Below are 18,301 nucleotides of genomic sequence, written 5' to 3'. Positions count from 1 at the left end.
CCTGTTAACTGCTGCCACCCTTCACCTAACATTGTCTCCCAAGGAGGGCAAAATAGCTGCTTGTCACACCAACTCCAGGAATTTCACTCCCTGACTTGCTGCGCACCACTACCACTCCAGAACCGGACTTTGTTTCTTTGCATGTGTTTCTTACTTACCAGTAATTTAATTGGAAAGGTGCATTTAATTATGGAATGACTGCCTTTTAATCAGCATGCATTACATATAAAAAACTCAGTATTTGTTGCTGGTAAGCACAACCCTCTTTCCAACTATCAGGAATTCCATACTGTAGTTTCTTTCTGCTGTGGTGTCATTTTCAGGATGATTAAGTTCCCTTGCCCACCAAATACTCTGGTCAAAATTCTACCCTGTATCTGCTGTTGAATGTGCTTCGTTGTCACAGATCCTTACCTCCATGCAACACCTTGATATTGAATCTTCATTTGAAGCAATGTCTTTGCCTTGGCTCCAAACCCAACCTAAATGTCAAAAACAAATAAGATTCCCTGACAGCCATGAAATTGGGCAGTGTGTTCTTAAACTTCAAAATAAAAGCACATTGCTCAATCTGCAGTAAATTCTGGTACAGTAACCATTTCACAGCACCAACAATGGGAGTTGAAAGTCTGCCTGAGATGGATTATACATGATTTGAACAGAATGTTAGGATAGATGTTCTAACTTTCTCTAGTACAATAAGCCATTCTATGCTGGTGAAAAGTGACCTTGTACTAGTAAACTAGCCAAATAATGGGCAGCTCCAAGCATCCATCCTACATTGACAGGAGATTGGGTCAGCTTGACATAGTTCAAACTAATTTAAGTAAGAGGGCTAACAGCCAACAGGAAATAAAACGAAACAATTGTTTTGCCAGTTCAAATCGAGTTTGAACCCAGCTTCCTGGGGTTAAAGCAATTTGTGCTAATCCATTTTGGCAATCCAGTTTCAGATTCTGATTTAGGATCTGTGTATTTCTCTATCAGAGCTGAGCAATGGAGTCTCTTTCTGATAGAGCAGAGTTGAGAGTGTGGTGCTGGAAAAGCACAGTTGGTTAGGCAACATCCAAGGAGCAGGAGAATCGACGTTTTGGGCATAAGCCAGTCATTCCTGATGAAGGGCTTATGCCTGAAACGTCGATATTCCTGCTCCTCGGATGCTGCCTGACTGGTTGTGCTTTTCCAAAGCACAACTCTCTACTCTGAACTTTCTCCTTTCTGATTGATCAGCCCATTATTAACAGTACTGCAATTACTTGACTTGCATTTCCTTTGTATTTCAAGTGAATTGTTTCATTACAGTAAATATGCAAAATACAGCAGATCCTAGAAATCTGAGATACTGACACAAATTGCTGGAAATATTCAGCAGGACAGGCAGCATCTGTGAAGAGAAACAGACCTAACTAGTTAATTTGCCTTGCCCTCCACCTATTACAGAGCTTCCCTTTTATTCATTCTGCTTCTCCCACTTCCACTTGCTCAGTCTTTTATTTCTGTCTTTCTTCAGTTTAGGTGAAAGCTCATTGACCTGAAATGTTAACTCTATTTCCCTCTCTACAGATACTGCCAGATCTGTTGTGAATTCCCAGCATTTTGTTTTAAATCACATCTAGTACTCTGCTGAGAATCCCTAAGTTTAGTGATGAATAGCAAAAGGTAGAAAGGGGCCATTTTCTCCACATTGTCTCGTTCAACTACACCAGCTTTTGACCTATCTACTTCCAACTGGCCATAAACTCTGTTCTGTTATCTCTGGTTCCATCTCTTCCTTGGCTATTGCTTCATGTTGAACCAGTTAGCAATTGCAATGTGCTATTTGACAAGAGTCGAATTTCCAAATATAACACACTAAATTTTTGCTCATCTCCCTCTCATCCACAACAGTCTTTCTTAAAATCTTATCTTTCTGACCAAGAGTCTAACCCTGTTTCCGGATATTTTTATTCCCTGGCTCAACTTGCTCTTCCAAGCCCTTTGTAAAGTATCTTTACCTTCAAGTACTAGATAAGGAAAAGCTATTTTTGTTTTAGACTTAGTGTTAGAACCTATGAATCGGATCATTTTTACTACAACAGCATTTCTACTGTGACATTAATGCAGGAAAAAGTACTTAAAACTCTTCAGAGAGACTCTCAACCCAGTCAGTTATGAGGTCTGTGGATACAGCAGATAAATACCGAATTCATATCTCATGGAATGAATACACAGCAGGTTTTATAGTCCAGAAGAGAAACCTGTAGATTCCATCACACATGCTTCTAGGACTTTGAAGGTTGTAAACACTTTTTCATTGTCTCAATTACCCTATGTTTTAGTTTGCAAAGTTGATACTTACAGTTAAAGAGTCTCCCATTGCTGCAACAACATTAATGTCAGCAGGTCGAAGTCTGTGAACTGTAAGACATAAAAAAGAGACATTACAAATGAACTGAAGATGGAAAAATAATGCAGAAGGTTTCAGCTTTCTATTAGTTACTGTGCAACATATAGGTTGTAAGGAATTGCTTAGCTCAGTTGGCTGGGTGGCTAGTTCACAATGCGGAGTGATGCCAACAGCATGGGTTCAACAGCATTCCTGCACCAGCTAAAAGCCTCTGCTTCTCAACATCTCCCTCACTTGAGGCATGGTGACCCTCAGGTTAAACCACCACCTCCAATGACAGAGTGGTCCATGGTGACTTTACTTTTATATGTGTGGAAGTATATGTAAGTGATACTATAATAACATGCTGACAAAGACTACTTGAATGCAAAATAAAAAGGAATGTCTACTTAATTCAGACTGTTTAGCAACTATAGATTTTGTGATTATCAGAGTTCATGAAATGAATACAGCACTTAGGTGCGTTTCAAATGAGGGTAATCACAGCTTTCATTAGAAGAGACTTCAGTGTACCAGCAATGTTTCGAGGAACCAATCTGAAACTTGCATCAAAATTCCAGATTGAAGTCAATGTCATCAGTTCCTTCCATAAACCCCAGTCCCCTATGATTTGATCAGCCCACAGCTACTGTCTCAGACTGAACCAGAGCCAACTCTGTACAAAGGGGACATTCAAAACTCATCTCTATCACAAAGAGGTTTCACTTCCAATGAATATTATTTCTCCTGTCTCATTGTATATGCAGCTGAAACACATCTACCAGTCTGTAAATACCTCATTATTCTATATATAAACGATCTGAACCCCCTCAGTTAGATTCCAGGCTGTAATCTCTCTCAGGTATCCATTATTCTAAACATAATCTGTCTGAATCCCTCAATTAGATTCCAGTCTGTGATCTCTCCAAGGTACATGCTATTGTACATAGAAACTACCTGAACCCCTCAGTCAGATTCCAGCCTGCATTCCTGTAGTGAAAACTAACAATACCAATTGCTCATTAATACTTTTAATTGCAAAAGTATATCCCATTATTTTATTATGTAAGCTATCATAGTCCTTCAGTTGGTTTATTTTTACATGACCACAGCTAAGTATCCATATCTCTTAATTAGTCCGGCCAATGCAAATTGACTGAAATTTGATCACAAGTTGCGCAAACGAAGGTCAATACCAAAAGCAACGCCCCAAAATTGGTAAGTGTGAAATAAGATAAATTAAATTACTTTTACTGACCTGATGTTGGTTTGGTTTCTGATGTTAGGTTTTCTGAACAGGAGAGATCGCTACCCCAATTCTGAAAGAAAATTCTCTCATTACCTTAGTGGGTCTAGGTAAGAAAATGCAGTGATTTAGGTGCTTCTATTATATACAATACCTTTACAGGACAGTACTCTTCAAATCAGAATACTTTGAGCGGATTAATTATAGAAAAGAGATATCTGTTGATAGTTGTCAGACAATTTATGATGAAGTGCCAGATGTGAATTTTTTGAAAACAGTTTCAGAGTTTGAATTAGTGGCAATGCAAATTATTGGATTAAATGCTACTTTTGAAATAAATTGTAAAATGTTTATATTTGAGGCAGTGTTAGTTGTTATCAGTGTTTGAAATGGTAATTGTTAAATGGTTTCAGTATTCTCTGTCTTACTCCACAACAGTTCCTCCTTATAATGACAGTTACTGCAGAACATACGACTGTTTAAGATGAGATACCTCAGGAGGCTTGATCGGTGGGTCTGGACCTTGGTAAGTATAGTTGCTATTCTTGAATGTTCTAAGGAAGGGTTGATCCTATAGTGAAAACAAACAATACCAATTGCTCATGAATACTTTTAATTGCAAAAGTATATGCATTATTTAATGTAAATTCAGCAATTACAGACATCTCATTGCAAGAAATGCAGCTGGCCTCTTTGCTGGAGATGGTTTCACTGCACTTACCAGCCACTTTCAAAAAAAACTTTGTACCTTCTACAAGACTTTTATTTTTCGAATCAATTTCACAAAATTAATTTTTCTAATAAACTCGCTTAGCATTTTACCATGGTCAAATCTCAACCACCCAAAGATGGTTTTACTCTACTACTCCCTGAAGAAGGATCTCTGGACCCATAACATGGACTCTGCTTTCTCTCCACTGACCTGCAATTTGTTTCCATTCCAGATTTCCAGCATCTGCGATATTTTGTGTTTTTGTGTTATTGTTTTGCTCTTTCCTGGATTATGATGGGGTCTTCACGCTGAGCTTAGTGTTGGCCTGACCTACAAGCAGAGTTTCTGTTAAGGTTTCAGGGGGTCCTGAGGGAGTAGGAAATGCAACAATCCCTCACATGGGATCCTAATTGTAAAATGTATTTCATGCTGCACAGTTCAGTTCTGTGGGCTGGGATATGGCCTCCAGTCAATGCCAGCTCCAGCTGGAAGTGAGTCTGCACTGGAAACGGATGTACGATCCTTACCTGGGTTGGACAATTCAACGAGATATTTGCTGTAACATTTTGAAAATCAGATTTTTTGCCCACAGGCTGCAACTGGAGAGGGAAAGAAAAGAAAACACAGTTATTTTTGCTCAACATGATTTTTTTTATCCTTCTCTATGGTGTCACACACATCATTCTCAAGTTAGCAATGGAAGAATTCAGAGGTGGTGTTAGCTTTAGCCAGCTGCTAGGTTGGCCTCTTGTGTGAAGAAGCTGAAATTGAGATGTGGTCAACTTGATTGGAAGAAAGTTGAATAGAAATTGGGTAAATGCTGATATGCTTAATCCATTGGCCATGTTGAGGATCTTTACCAAGTTGTAGGCATCCCAGAGGATGCCTGACTGACAGAGCTCTCTATGAGTGACCTGCAAGTGGTCCTGGACCTTAAACAGTTGGAGGTGGCATGATAGTCTCAACATTTTTTAAAATCTTTGCTGACAAAGCCATTCCTTGCTGCCTATCCCTTGAGAAGTTGGTGGTGAACCACTTCCTTGAACCACTGCAGTCCCTGTGGCATAGCTACATTCACAATGCTTTCCTCCAACTCAGTGTCAGCCACATTATTATGGATCTGGAGTGACATGTACGCCAACCTCTCCCTGTAGGACATTTATGAACTATATTTAACAACAACCTAGGAGTTTAACAATCATTATTAGTGAGGTTAGAACTTTATTCCAAATTAGGCATGGTAGGATTTGAATGTATACCTTCACAATAGGAGTCTAAGCCTCTGGATTATCAGTGCAGTAACATTGCCACTAGGCCACCAACTGCTGCTCGATTTAATAATCATCAAAAAGCAGGTATGTTATAAATTGCTGCTCTCCATTTGTTTTAGATGGAAAACAGTCTGGGTTGTGTTCAAAGCATTGACTAGGATTCAGACCAACACATCGTAAGAAGCTACTCCCCTGCAGCTGGTATTGTATACAAGCTCCAAGGAGTTGGTTCCAATTTGTGTTGCGTTCTGAATAGCGTACAGTAAATTTTTTATTAACTGGTCCCAAAGGCCAGGAGCACGCCGGTTGATCAAATACTCTAGAAAATCAAGAGGCATGCATAACCACAGGAAACCCTGACCAAGTGAAGCTTTAAGATATCAACATCCCTAAAAAAAAAAATCTAAAAAACATCAACATACCTCATATAATCAATGCGAAAGCATACAGTGAGTATTAGAAAAATAATGCAGGGGGTATACACATCACTGTTATACTTAATTTACAGCATAAATACTCAGATAACACCATTTATGGTATTTGAGGTATATAACTTTTGCAAGAGTTTATCAAGAGTATCAGTTGATAAGGAACTGGTTAAAACAAAGTTTGCTGTATTTGGACATTGGGAATCCATTCAGCTCAGTTGGCTGGGTCATTGGTTTACAGAGCAGTGTGATGCCAACAGCATGGGTTCAATTCCCTTCACCGGTTTGTGGTTACCATGAGGGACTCTCCTTCTCAACCTTGTCCCTTGCTTGAGGTCTGCTGGCCCTCAGATTAAATCACCACCAGTTGCTTCTCTCAAATGAGAGTAGGCCCAATGGTCTGGTAGGAATATGGTGACACAACAACAAAATTTGGACATTTGAATATTAATGAGGCCCCCTGGTGGTTCAGATAATGGGAACATGGAAAAAGTGGGGTTTAAACCCACTGTTGAGAGCCATGGCTCAATTGGGTGTGTGCTTTCATTTAATGGAGAGTTGAGCTCCAATCCGAAGTCTAGAGTACTTGGGTACAGTACTGAAGAAATACTACTTGTTGAAGGTATTTGATATATAATTAAATCAGCCTTCTCGTCTAACATGAAGCTGTGCCAACTCACACTTTGGGAGTCATCCAGGTTTCAGATAGAACATTTACATTTGTTTCATATGAAGGAGTTCCTATTCACTGCCCCGTAATTATTTACTATAACTTGTGCCAATAATCTCCCACTCTCAATATTGTTGTAAAATGATTGACAAAACCAAGGACCCCTTATTAATGTGAAAGGCTGGGCATTCACCTTGTTGTGGATATTTACTTCCAATCCTAAGAGATGTGTTTGTAAATGAGTTGTAGTATTTGTCCTCTTGTGTCACTGGTGTTAATAACTCCTATTACCATGCTAATGACAGTCTTAAGACCACCCTAGCTTGGGATCTTGTCAGATGGGAACATTGTCATATCATAAAGTAACTATGTAGTCTCTTAGTGATATTCATTGAGTTGCTAACAGGATCCTGGAAAGTTAATGACTAGTGCACATTATTTACATTACTCAAAGACCAGAGGGAGCTTTGTTTCAAATACAGACTCCTAGCACAATTATAAATGATTTCCTATTTCTTAGATTGGTTTAAAATATAATGGTTATATTGCATAGAATTGTAATAGGAATGATACAGTCCTTCAACACTACGAGGCTTCAAGATAATTGATCACTAATGGCCTTGAGAACATTTTAATATTCTATACTGCATTATGGATATTAAATTATTCCTTATATTCTTGGTAACTTACGAATGGAAATATGCCATTCAGCCCACTAGTCTGTATACTGTACAATGTCATGGTTGATCAGAGATCCAACTACAAATACCTCTGTTTATCTCATGTCCTTTTTTACCTTTGGATAATGTAATATAAGGTGTGTGATTTATATATATTAAATTGCATTTATTTTAGAATTTGGATATTTAAATACTGGCAAGTGGATTTTGGTCTGTATTTATGAAGAAGTAATAATTAACTTGTCAGCCTTTCTGGAGCCATGATTTTAAATCAATATGTTTGAGAGAGCAACTGACTGGAGGTTCTCCTGGGGGCAGGTCATGTGATTTTGTTTGTATTTTGAGAATTTCTTTCTTTAGTGAAAACCCAAAGAGTGGAAAGCTTTTGGGTCAGTTTTTAGAAGACCTGGATGGAATTAGCTGCAAGACCAGTTACTCCCGTGAAAGGAGTTACTTCATAAAAATTCATTTGAACATTCCAGACTAAAAGTGTTTGTTTAAGAAATCTGAAGGCATTATATAGAGCTCAGAATATTATTCACACAACTGTGCTTAAATCAAGGAAAAGACTATCAAGTTCTCAAGACCAGGAATTGAAAGAAACAGTTTAATTAAAGTGATGTGATAGATAAGGTAACTCTCTCGCTGGTATTTAAGTCCGATAAAGTGATGATGTTGGGATGCAGTGCACTTTGAAATATTTTAAATTGCATCATATGTAAATAGCTTGGTTTGTTCTATTTTTAATTTTATTTCTTTTGTGTCATAAACTGAAACCAAATCTGCAGCATCATTTCCATGTGTCTCATTGAAAGACCACTATAATAATTTAGAAAAAATATAATAATCCAGCAAGCCAGATATCAGTATTGGATTTGATTTGTGCAGTAGTGATATCAGTTGGGATCATAACAAGTGGGGACTCATCAGGCTTTCAGTTCATTAAGTTTAAGAGAGGTATGTGTCTTTTCTTTTATAACGACCTTATTAACCTGTTCTGTCACCTTCAGGGATATGTGGACAAGCACTCTAAGCTCCCTCTGTTCCTCTGAGCTTCCTACTGTTTTGCAATTCATTGAGTACTCCTGTGTCTTTTTCCTTCTTCTAAAGTGCATAACTTCACAATTTCCGGTTTAAATTCCATCATCTGCTGAGCTGCCTATGTGGCCAATCCATTTATATCCTCCTGCAACAACACCTTCCTCCTCAGTCAAACACCGACCAATCTTTGCAACATTCATGAACTTGGTTATCACCATTCCCATATGATCAACTATAATACTGAGCTTTGTGAAACACCACTGCACACTGCGGGTGCCAGTCACACAAGCAGCTTTCTGCCATCTCCCTCTCTCCTATCATTAAACCAATTTTGGATCCAAGATGCTAAGTTACCCTGAGCTTTGACCTTCTTAATCAGTTTCCCAACTGGGACCCTGTCAAAGGCCTTGCTGAAATCCAGATAAATACATCAAATGTCCCCTCACCCAAACAGTTGACCACCTCCTCGAAAAGTTCAACTAGATTTTTAGTCATGACCTGTCTGAGAAAGGCAAGGGTGTGGACTTTGCAATATGTCTATCATAAATGGCATTTTGTCAAATACATTTCGAAAGCCAAAATATATCAGACTTATTTTTTATCTTTTCACTATTTATGACTGTCCCTCACGGTTTTCCTATCTTTTAGTAGGGCATAATTTGTTAATGACTACAGTTACAGTTATTCACTTCACTGTGTACCTACTGTACCTGAATTCCCAACTGGCTTTCTGAATTTTTAAGCACTATCTCAGGAATGAATCCTGGCCCAAAGTATCAGGCCTTCTGACCAGTGCCAATGAAGGGACTGCAAAGAGAGTGAGATTTCTGCTGGGTGACATCAAACAATAACAACATGCATTTATTTAATCTCTTTATATCCAAACACCCTTCAGAGTGTCATCAAACAAAGCCTGACAGTAAGCTTCAAAAGGGGTTATTAGGATTGATGACCAAAAACTTGGTTAAGGAGGGAAGGTTTTAGAAATGTCTTGAAGAGGGAAAGAGAATTAAGGAGGCTTGAGAAGGGAATTCCAAAGCTTAGGGCCTAGGCATCTGGAAGTACGATGACCAATGGAAGGGCAAGTCCAATCAGGGACACTTGAAGACAGAATTGGAGGAGTGTAGAAATCTTGGAGAGGTACAGGGCTGAAGGACGTGCAGAGATGAAGCGCAGCAAGGCTTTGGAGAGATTTAAAAATGTTAAGGATGAGAATTTTTATACCTTGAGGCAGTGCCAGCAAAGGCAGTAGAACAAGTCAGTGAGTTACTTACCATGCTATTCCACAGAGATTTTGACATCTGCACATGGAACTTCCTGCTTAAATGGAAACAGTCAGGAGCAAAGTATGAGACATCGGGGTGTCCATTCTGAAATCAAAAGGGAAAGGACATCAGGAGAATGTGATAGAACAGGCCAGACAGCAACAGTGCATGAGGTAGTGTTTCTTCAGAAAGAAACATATAAACATTATCACTTACATCTAAAATTGGGACTTCCATGTGCCGAAGGAAAGGCTGTAACACGACTGTGAAGTTCTCTCCACTATCATACTTGCCCGATTCAACAAGCTTTTGAATGCTTTGCTGAGGTGGGAGAGGTAAGAGAAATATAGGAGTAAATGCCAGTTGCTTATAGAATAAATAAATCCTATGATGATGCTTTGCTCCATTTACTATTCACTATGAAATTGTGGATCAAGAAGTGATTAGAGGAAGGTTCCTCTATTTGAATATGTGTACATTCATATGTGCTTATCTTTAAACAATTTTAAAGTGAAATCTTGGCAGTATCAATATCGTAACTATAATCCTTTAAGCCTTCCTTTTTGACATATCTGTTAAATAATATCTGAAGCTGAGAAAAATGTTACTTCACTTTAAGATGAGTTGTTTCACTGGGTGAGAATGTCAGTCAAACAATGAGTCTCAAATGTCAGAGTCACTGAGGGAGGACATCTGCACAACTCTCAGCTGAAACTCAAAATCAGTACAACACCGTCACTCCACCAAGGTGAGTGCAACACTGTCACTCCACCAGGAGGGCAGCAACACCGTCGCCCCGGTACACCATCACCCCACCTAAACAACACCATCTCTATGCTATAAAAACAGCAACACCATCATGTACCAGTATTACAGCAACACTATAACTCCACTTGTACGACATTAACACCATCACTACAGTTTAAGGATAGCAACACCATCAATACACCTAAGCAACACTATTGTTGCACCTGTATGACAATAACACCGTCACTGTATGAGTATAACAATAACGCCAATACTACACAAGTTCAAAGCAATCCAGCAGTACCCCTGTACGACAGCAACACTAGCACTACACCAATACAGCAGCAACACATCTATACGATGGCAACACGAGAACTACACCTGCACAACAGCAACACCAGTACTGCACGAGTTCAAAGCAAATCCACTGCTACACTGGTACAACGGCAACACCAGCACTGAACTAGTAAGATAGTCCTGAAGAAGGGCTCATGCCCGAAACGTCGATTCTCCTGCTCCTTGGATGCTGCCTGACCTTCTGCACTTTTCCAGCAACACATTTTCAGCTCTGATCTCCAGCATCTGCAGTCCTCACTTTCTCCTAGTAAGATAGCAACACCATCACAACACCTGAAAAACAAACACCATCATTACACCAGAACAACAGTGTCATCACTACACCAGCACCGTCACCACTTGTACAGCAGTAACACCATGATTGCACCAGTAAAACAGCAACACCACCATACCACCTCTATTACAGCAACACCATCACATCAACTCTATTACAGAAATACAATCATTACAGCAGTTCAACAACAACAACAACAACAACAAAAGATAACCCGAGCACCGACATAAACAAATGAGAGAAAGGGTCACTGAATGTGATGTGAAATACCTGATAGGCTTTGTTGGCGTCAATCATCATCTGTAACTCTGGAGAGTTTTCATTGGGCTTCACCACACAGTAACACAGCATTCTGTTGGAAACTTTAGAAAATCAATTTTGCACAGTTTGTGTGGTTTAGTGTGATTCATTTCTTTGAGTCATGTGTCAGTGTCCCCACTGAGAACCTTATGTTCTGGAAGGTGCTTTTTATGCAATCAACATTGATGTAGATAACAGAAGTGCCTCGGGATTGTAACAGAGTATCTTTACTGATGTTACAGCAGACATGGGAAGAGTGCACTTTCTCTCGTTCCACCTCTCCATTGGTCACAACATATATTTACATTTAAAACAGGAACAATATCACTAGACCAGCACATGGCCAATTATACGTACCAATCTATCAATTCCAGAATTTAATACACCAACCAGGCTTCATCAAAAAACACCAAAACTATTGATTTGTTTCAAAACAAAACTTATTCAATAAAGGTTCAAAAGATTATTAACACACAGTTTCAAAATGACAGTATGAATATATACCTTTCTAAATAACCAACATGCATGGATGCATATGCCAATCATTGAAAAATTAAAGAAACTTTCTCTGATCAGGTTAACTTTTATAAAAACTCTGACCAAATAATTGTTAGTTCTTGAAGAGAAAAGGATAAGATATGAGCTAGTCTAGTTGTCTTTCAGTTCAGTCCAGCATCCTGGTACACATAGACAGGTGTCACTAGACACAGACACTTGTCACTGGCTATATATGGTTGTCTCTGGGATTTTTTTAAGGCATGGGTTATTAAAGAGATGTGCAGAGGATCTCTACTACAGGCTAGTCCTACAGGAGACTGGCTGAATCAGTTTTCAACTCTTAGTCTAGATTATCCAAAGGCGTTTCATGTAAAATGAGAAAGATGAGTTGTGTGGCATATCGAATGGCAGGGTACATCTTAGCTGGACTCCAAACAATCTGAAATGGCCACACTCCTGACAACCACAAACTCAGACATGTGATTTCCAATAAACAAGTTCAAGCAGTTAGCTTAAGTCATGTGACTTCAAGTAGCTGCTTTTAAAACAAACATTCAAAGTATCTTTTTAGTGACCATTGGAAAGAAAACAGATCTAGCTATCTCCTCAGTAGTTCAAATGAACATACTCCCCGAATCCTTTAGACTTAGATCTTCCGAAATACTAAGAAGTGAAACCCCTTATAACTCTGCATACTTCCGGTTAAATGATATAACGTTACACCAAGTAAGGAAAAGTCATTTCAGTGGCAGGAGTATTAGTGACCAGACAACACAGATTTAAGGTAATTGCCAAAGGAACGGAAGGTGATATGAAGTAACATCTTCAGTGAATTGTTACCGTCCATAATGCTGTGACTGGAAGCAGATTCAAATGTAGTGTTCAAATGAGAAGTCAATAAATTTTTTTTTGGGAAACAAATTACTGAGCTATGGAGATAGGCTAGAACAGGAAAATTAATTTAATAATTCAGATCTTAGGATGGACATACAACACCCCCTTCTGTGCTGTATCATTCTGTGAAGTCATTTCTCCTCCCTGACACAAGGAAATTGATTTTGAGTTTGGCTGATGAATGTTTTGGTCCAACATCTGATTTATGTACAGATTATAGTTATGAAGAGTGTAACAAAATAAAAGCTTTTTATTTTGTTTCTACAACCTTTGAAAAACATCTTCTTACTGTACCAAACTGTTATACTTGTCATAACTATAATCTGTACATAAACCAGATGTGGGACCAAAACATTTATCAGTCAAACTCAAAATCAGTTTCCTTGTGTCAGAGAGAAGAATTTTCTTCACAGAATGATACAGCACAGAAATGAGGGAAAATAATGGAAAATATCCTGAAGTTTCACTCTTCAAAGCTACATGTGTTCGGACTTACATGTGAAAGACTTATATTGGTAGAGGAACTTGAGACAGGAATAACAATTTGCATTTATATAGCACCTGTAACATAGTAAAATGTCTCAACTGAGCTCAATGGAGCATAGTCAAGCAAAATTAGACCAATCCACGGAAGGAGATGTTAGGACAGATGGCCAAAGGCATGGCCATGGGCGGGTTTAAGAAGGTTTGTAAAGAAGGAGAAAGGGGTAAAGAGAAGAGATTTCAGGAGGGGATTTTGGGACTTGGCCACCATTGGTGAAGCAGTTCAAATCAGGGGTGCTCAAGAGACCAGGAGAGCTTGAGGAGATTTTCATATGCAGCTCTGTGGCGCACCTCTAGTCTTTGGTGGACTGCGGCTCTTCACAAATATACTCTCCTGCACCAACAGTTCAGTCTCAGAGATGCATCCGCTGAATATCACAATAATTGTATTAAACTCCTGGTGTTTTCCTTTCTGCTCAATAGCTGAAAGTGGTTATGGATGTGTAACCTTTTTAATAAAAGCCGGGGAAACTCCAAAGTGTCTGCTTGTGTGACCATCCCGTTATGTGAATACAGCAAAATGTATGCTGCATTATTAGTCATTACAAGGAGCCTACACCAGGGGAGCTGTTTAAGATTACACTCAAAGGCATCCAGCTGCGTAACAAAAGAATCAACTACTTTGTATGCTTACTAGAATATAGAGAAACCCTGTCAATTGGAAACACCTTACACATTGCTCTCAGCTTTTATTATTTGTTTTAATGCCTAAAAGAGTCAATGTTAAATGTGCAGTAGCATGGTTGAGTTCTTCATCCGCAACCTACAGCGATAGAGAACCATTCTATTCCTGGGGATGTCTGTACAGGCATGCAGTCCCAGAGATAGAGTAGTTTCTCTGTCACTGTGCACGCTGGGTAAAAATACCTCCATTCCACAAAGCTATTTCTTAGAAGAAACCCATCGTTGTCCAGGGTGGACTTTGTGTCTTAAGTTGTAAAATTGATTGATGCAATAAAGGTCTATTTGTGAATGCAGCTCCACATTAATGTGATTAACTCTTAATTATCATCAGAAACAGCCAAGCAAACAATCAATTAAAATTATATCCAAGTACAGAGGCTTAAGGGGGAAGTCCACCTCTTGGGTTACCTTGAGCAGAAAATGCTGGGCATACCAGTAGCACCCACATTTCAAAAATGAATAAGAAAAGGTTAAACCTGTAAAGGCATTATTCACCCAGAGGTGTCCCAGAATTACAGTTTATTTTATGGCCATGCTCAACCCAGAATCTTGCAGATAATATTTATATGCACCAAACTGTCACCAGAAAATTGGCCAAAACTAAAGCCAGAATGTCTTTTAGAAAAGTGGAATTACTATACCTTACAAGTGTTCTGGGACAGCTCAGCTGGGTGTCTTGGTGAAGGCGCCTCAGAGGAATGAGTTCTAAAACCTCAATTAAGTTGACAAAAGCTCTTGGAACCTGAAGCAAGGTAAAAGCTCAATGTTAACAGTGACTGAACAATGAAATCTGAATTGGGCTGGAAAAAGGTTTTATATGTAGAATATCAAGTAATTGTTTGGTAGACAGAACCTGAGCATTACTCCAATAAAAGACACAGCTTGTTGAAGTTTTTCATCTCACAGGACAATTTGCAAGAATACCAAATTAATGGGGAAATGACATTTATTCTGCATGAGAGGAGAATGCTAATTGGTTGAGGTTCCTAATTGGTCAACAGAATGTGTCCGTGTTCAACAATATGTACAGTATTCATTTTGCAGATGTGTAAAGTACTCCATGACAATTTTTGTATTATTAATATAACATACATTTATTTGCTGGTGGAAGATGATCTCCCACAGCATAATGTCAGTGTTAGCCTGTGTAGTGATTGGAATTAGGTGGATCTTGTTGACTACGAGGTCCTTGATTGGGATTGTTAACCTGGGCGAATCAGAAAGCTGACCAATATAAACAGGGGATTTAGAATCTTCTCAGTTCAGGGGACTGATGCTGGATTGGTTGGCTACAGTAAATAAAGGGTGACTTGGTGTTGGTGATACTGGCCTCTGTGCAGTTATTTCAATGGTGATGAGGCAACAGGATCCATGAGAACCTGTCTGGTTATATCGAGGGCATCTTGAAACCTATAGTAAAAGGAACTCCCAGATTATGTCGCAGCACTACAGAATTCTTACGCAAACTCAGCATCCATGGACCATTTGAACTGGGAACATTCCTTGTCACAATGGATGTTTGGCACCATGTTCTACACCAGCATCCCTCATGATGATGGCATCGCTGCAACAGCCTGACTATTCAATACCAACAACTGCCAATTTCCAGACAACAACCTCCAACTCATCCACTTCATCCTCAACCACAATGTCTTTACTATCAAAAACAAGTTCTTCATCCAGTCATATGGAACAGCCAAGGGGACCAGATTCGCACCCAAATATGCAACCATTTTCATGCACAAGTTCAAGCAAGGCTACTTTGCTGCACAGGCCCTCCAGTCAACACCATACACCAGAAACATCAAGGACATTCCCTTCCTCTCTACTCCTGGTGAGACATTCAGAAATGGTTACAAAACGATATCAAAAGGTTTCATCTCTCAGTATTCTAGATATGCTCCCAACAATGCCCTGAACAAATGCTGTAAAACATCCCTACTCTTATATTCCATTTGCATTGCAATGACTTCCATTTGCCTTCCTAATCAGTTGCTGAGTCAGTATTGTAATCTTTTGTGATTCAAATACCAGGACATCAGATTCCACTCTTCCTCAGAGCTCAGAACAAAGTCAGAACAAAGAATGAAGAGCAAACAAAAAAATAACACAGGAACAGGCCCTCCAAGCCTGCACTGACACTTTTTTCTCTTCCAAACTAAAAATGTCTTCACTTACAGGATCTGAATCCCTCTATACACTTCCTATTCACGTATTCGTCCAGGTATTTGTTGAATGCTGCTAGCGTGTCTACTTCCACCACCTCCTTTGGCAATGCGTTCCAGGCACTCACCACTCTTTGCGTGAAAAACTTACATTGCACATCTCTTTTAAACTTCTCCCCTCACATCTTGAACCTGTGTTCCCTTGTAATTGACCTCTCCTCCCTTGAAAAAAGCCTCATGCCATTCACAATCTTATAAACTTCTATCAGGTTGCCCCTCAACCTCCTGCTTTCCAGTGAAAACAATCCCAGTCTATCCAACCTTTCTTCATAGCAAAAATCCCCTAGACCAGGCAACATCGTTGTAAACCATTTCTGTACCTTCCCCAAAGAATCCACATCCTTCTGATGGTGTCATGACCCGAACTGTATGCAATATTCTGAGTATGGCCCAACTAAAGTTCTATAAAGCTTCAGCATAACTTCTCTATTATTATATTTAATGCCCTTCCAACGAAGTCACACGACACCAGGTTATAGTCCAATATGTTTACAGAAGAACCTTGATTATCTGAACGACGTGGGCACAGAGTGTTTTGTCGGGTAATTGAATGTTCAAATAATCAAATGCCAGATAAGACAGTTTAGCCAAGCATTGGGACCTTGCAATTTTGCCAGATAATCCAAAATTCAGATAATTGAATGCTGGATAATCAAGATTTCTCTGTATTTGAAATCACAAGCTTTCAAAGTACTGCTCCTTTGTCAGATGAACAATAACCTGGTGTCATGTGACTCCTGACTTTGTCCACCTCATTCCAACAATGACACCTCCATATCATTTAAATAACATGCTGTTCTTCTGTTCCTCCTGCAAAAGTGAAAATTCACATTTATTCACATTAGACTCTAACTGCCAAATTTTTGCTCACACATTTAACCTACATAAATCCCTCTGTAAAGTCCTTGTGTCCTCTTCACAATTTAGTCTTCTACCTATCCATGTGTTGTAGCAAATTTAGCAACCACACATTTCACACTATTTTTAACTTGTCTGGTTAATGCTGGATGGTATGTAACCCTCCTCTAGGGTTTTCTTACATCCTGGAATGTACTTTTTCGGAATGTTGACGAAAATAGAGGTTAGTCAGTGAAGTTCGAGTGCACAATATGAACGGTCACCAAACACAATGATGGGTCAAGTATAATGAGTTCAATGTCATTCACTAGGTATGTGTCATTCACTGTACTTCAAAATCAGAGCTGATGAAATGATTACTAATTTGATAATGGTTGGATTCCCTTGTTGCTGAAATGTTTTGTGAAATAAGTTACACTTAAAGAAATGCAACTTCTAAGCTTGATCAAAACATCAAACTCACAAAAAGGCAATGTGAAGGTGAGAGAAGAAAGATTTAAAAGGAGCCTGAGGGACAAAGTTTTCACACAGAGGGTGGTTTGTATGTGGAATAATCTGCCAGAGGGAGTAACAGGTGCAGGTACAGATACAACATTTCACAGACATTTGGACAAGTTCATGAATAGGAAAGATTTAGAGGGATATGAGCCAAACATAGCCAAATGGAACTGGTTTAATTTGGGAAAATTGGTCAGCATGGATAGTTGGGCTGAAGGGTCTGTTTCTGTGCTGTATGACCATGACTCTAAGTACACTGTGAAATACAGAGACCATGTCACTCCAAAGGGACAAGTCAGAACATTTTAACAGATCCAAGAGAAAACTGTTTTCTTTCCCTTCCAGGTTAAAGTTCGGGAACCAGTTCTCTCTGCGCTCAATTGTTCTTTCCACACTCTGATGTCTGAAGACTGATTTCAAAATGAAGTTAGATTTGATTTATTTATTGTCACATTGTTTTGTTACAAAATACAGTGAAGAGTGTTGTATAGTGTCATCACTCTCCAGCGTCATCTTAAACTACAAAAAAAAACAATACATAGAACATAAACGCAGAAAAATAAAGAATTAAAGAAAAGGTGTTCAACTTTACAGTCATTCCCGTTAAGTTTTAGCAGGTTCTGTTCCTAAGGAGGGTGAGCTGGTCGGATTTCTCAGGATAGTCCTCAGAATGCCCTCAAACCTGTTACTGATAATGATTTTCGGTGTGGATTGAAGACATTCCTGCTAACTGGGATTTAGGACC

General features: G+C 39.1%; 1 protein-coding gene across 2 annotated transcripts in view; it reads right to left on the bottom strand.

Annotated features, from left to right (window-relative positions):
- plb1 (phospholipase B1) overlaps positions 1-18,301 on the bottom strand; it is a 169,196-nt gene that overhangs the window by 42,753 nt on the left and 108,142 nt on the right. For both annotated transcript variants that reach the window (XM_043687220.2, XM_043687221.2), the window contains exons 39-47: positions 14,617-14,717; positions 11,327-11,408; positions 9,895-9,999; positions 9,688-9,783; positions 4,851-4,922; positions 4,105-4,182; positions 3,624-3,684; positions 2,339-2,397; positions 415-482 (exon numbers count right to left, since the gene is read on the bottom strand). In XM_043687220.2, the coding sequence (XP_043543155.2) occupies positions 415-482; positions 2,339-2,397; positions 3,624-3,684; positions 4,105-4,182; positions 4,851-4,922; positions 9,688-9,783; positions 9,895-9,999; positions 11,327-11,408; positions 14,617-14,717 (722 nt within the window). The remainder of the gene's footprint in view (positions 1-414; positions 483-2,338; positions 2,398-3,623; positions 3,685-4,104; positions 4,183-4,850; positions 4,923-9,687; positions 9,784-9,894; positions 10,000-11,326; positions 11,409-14,616; positions 14,718-18,301) is intronic.

The sequence above is a fragment of the Chiloscyllium plagiosum genome, unplaced genomic scaffold, assembly GCF_037043375.1.
Source record: "Chiloscyllium plagiosum isolate Xiang-an unplaced genomic scaffold, Cpla_swu_hap1 HiC_scaffold_3, whole genome shotgun sequence".
NCBI lineage: Eukaryota > Metazoa > Chordata > Chondrichthyes > Orectolobiformes > Hemiscylliidae > Chiloscyllium > Chiloscyllium plagiosum.
This window is presented reverse-complemented; position numbering and strand designations above follow the sequence as displayed.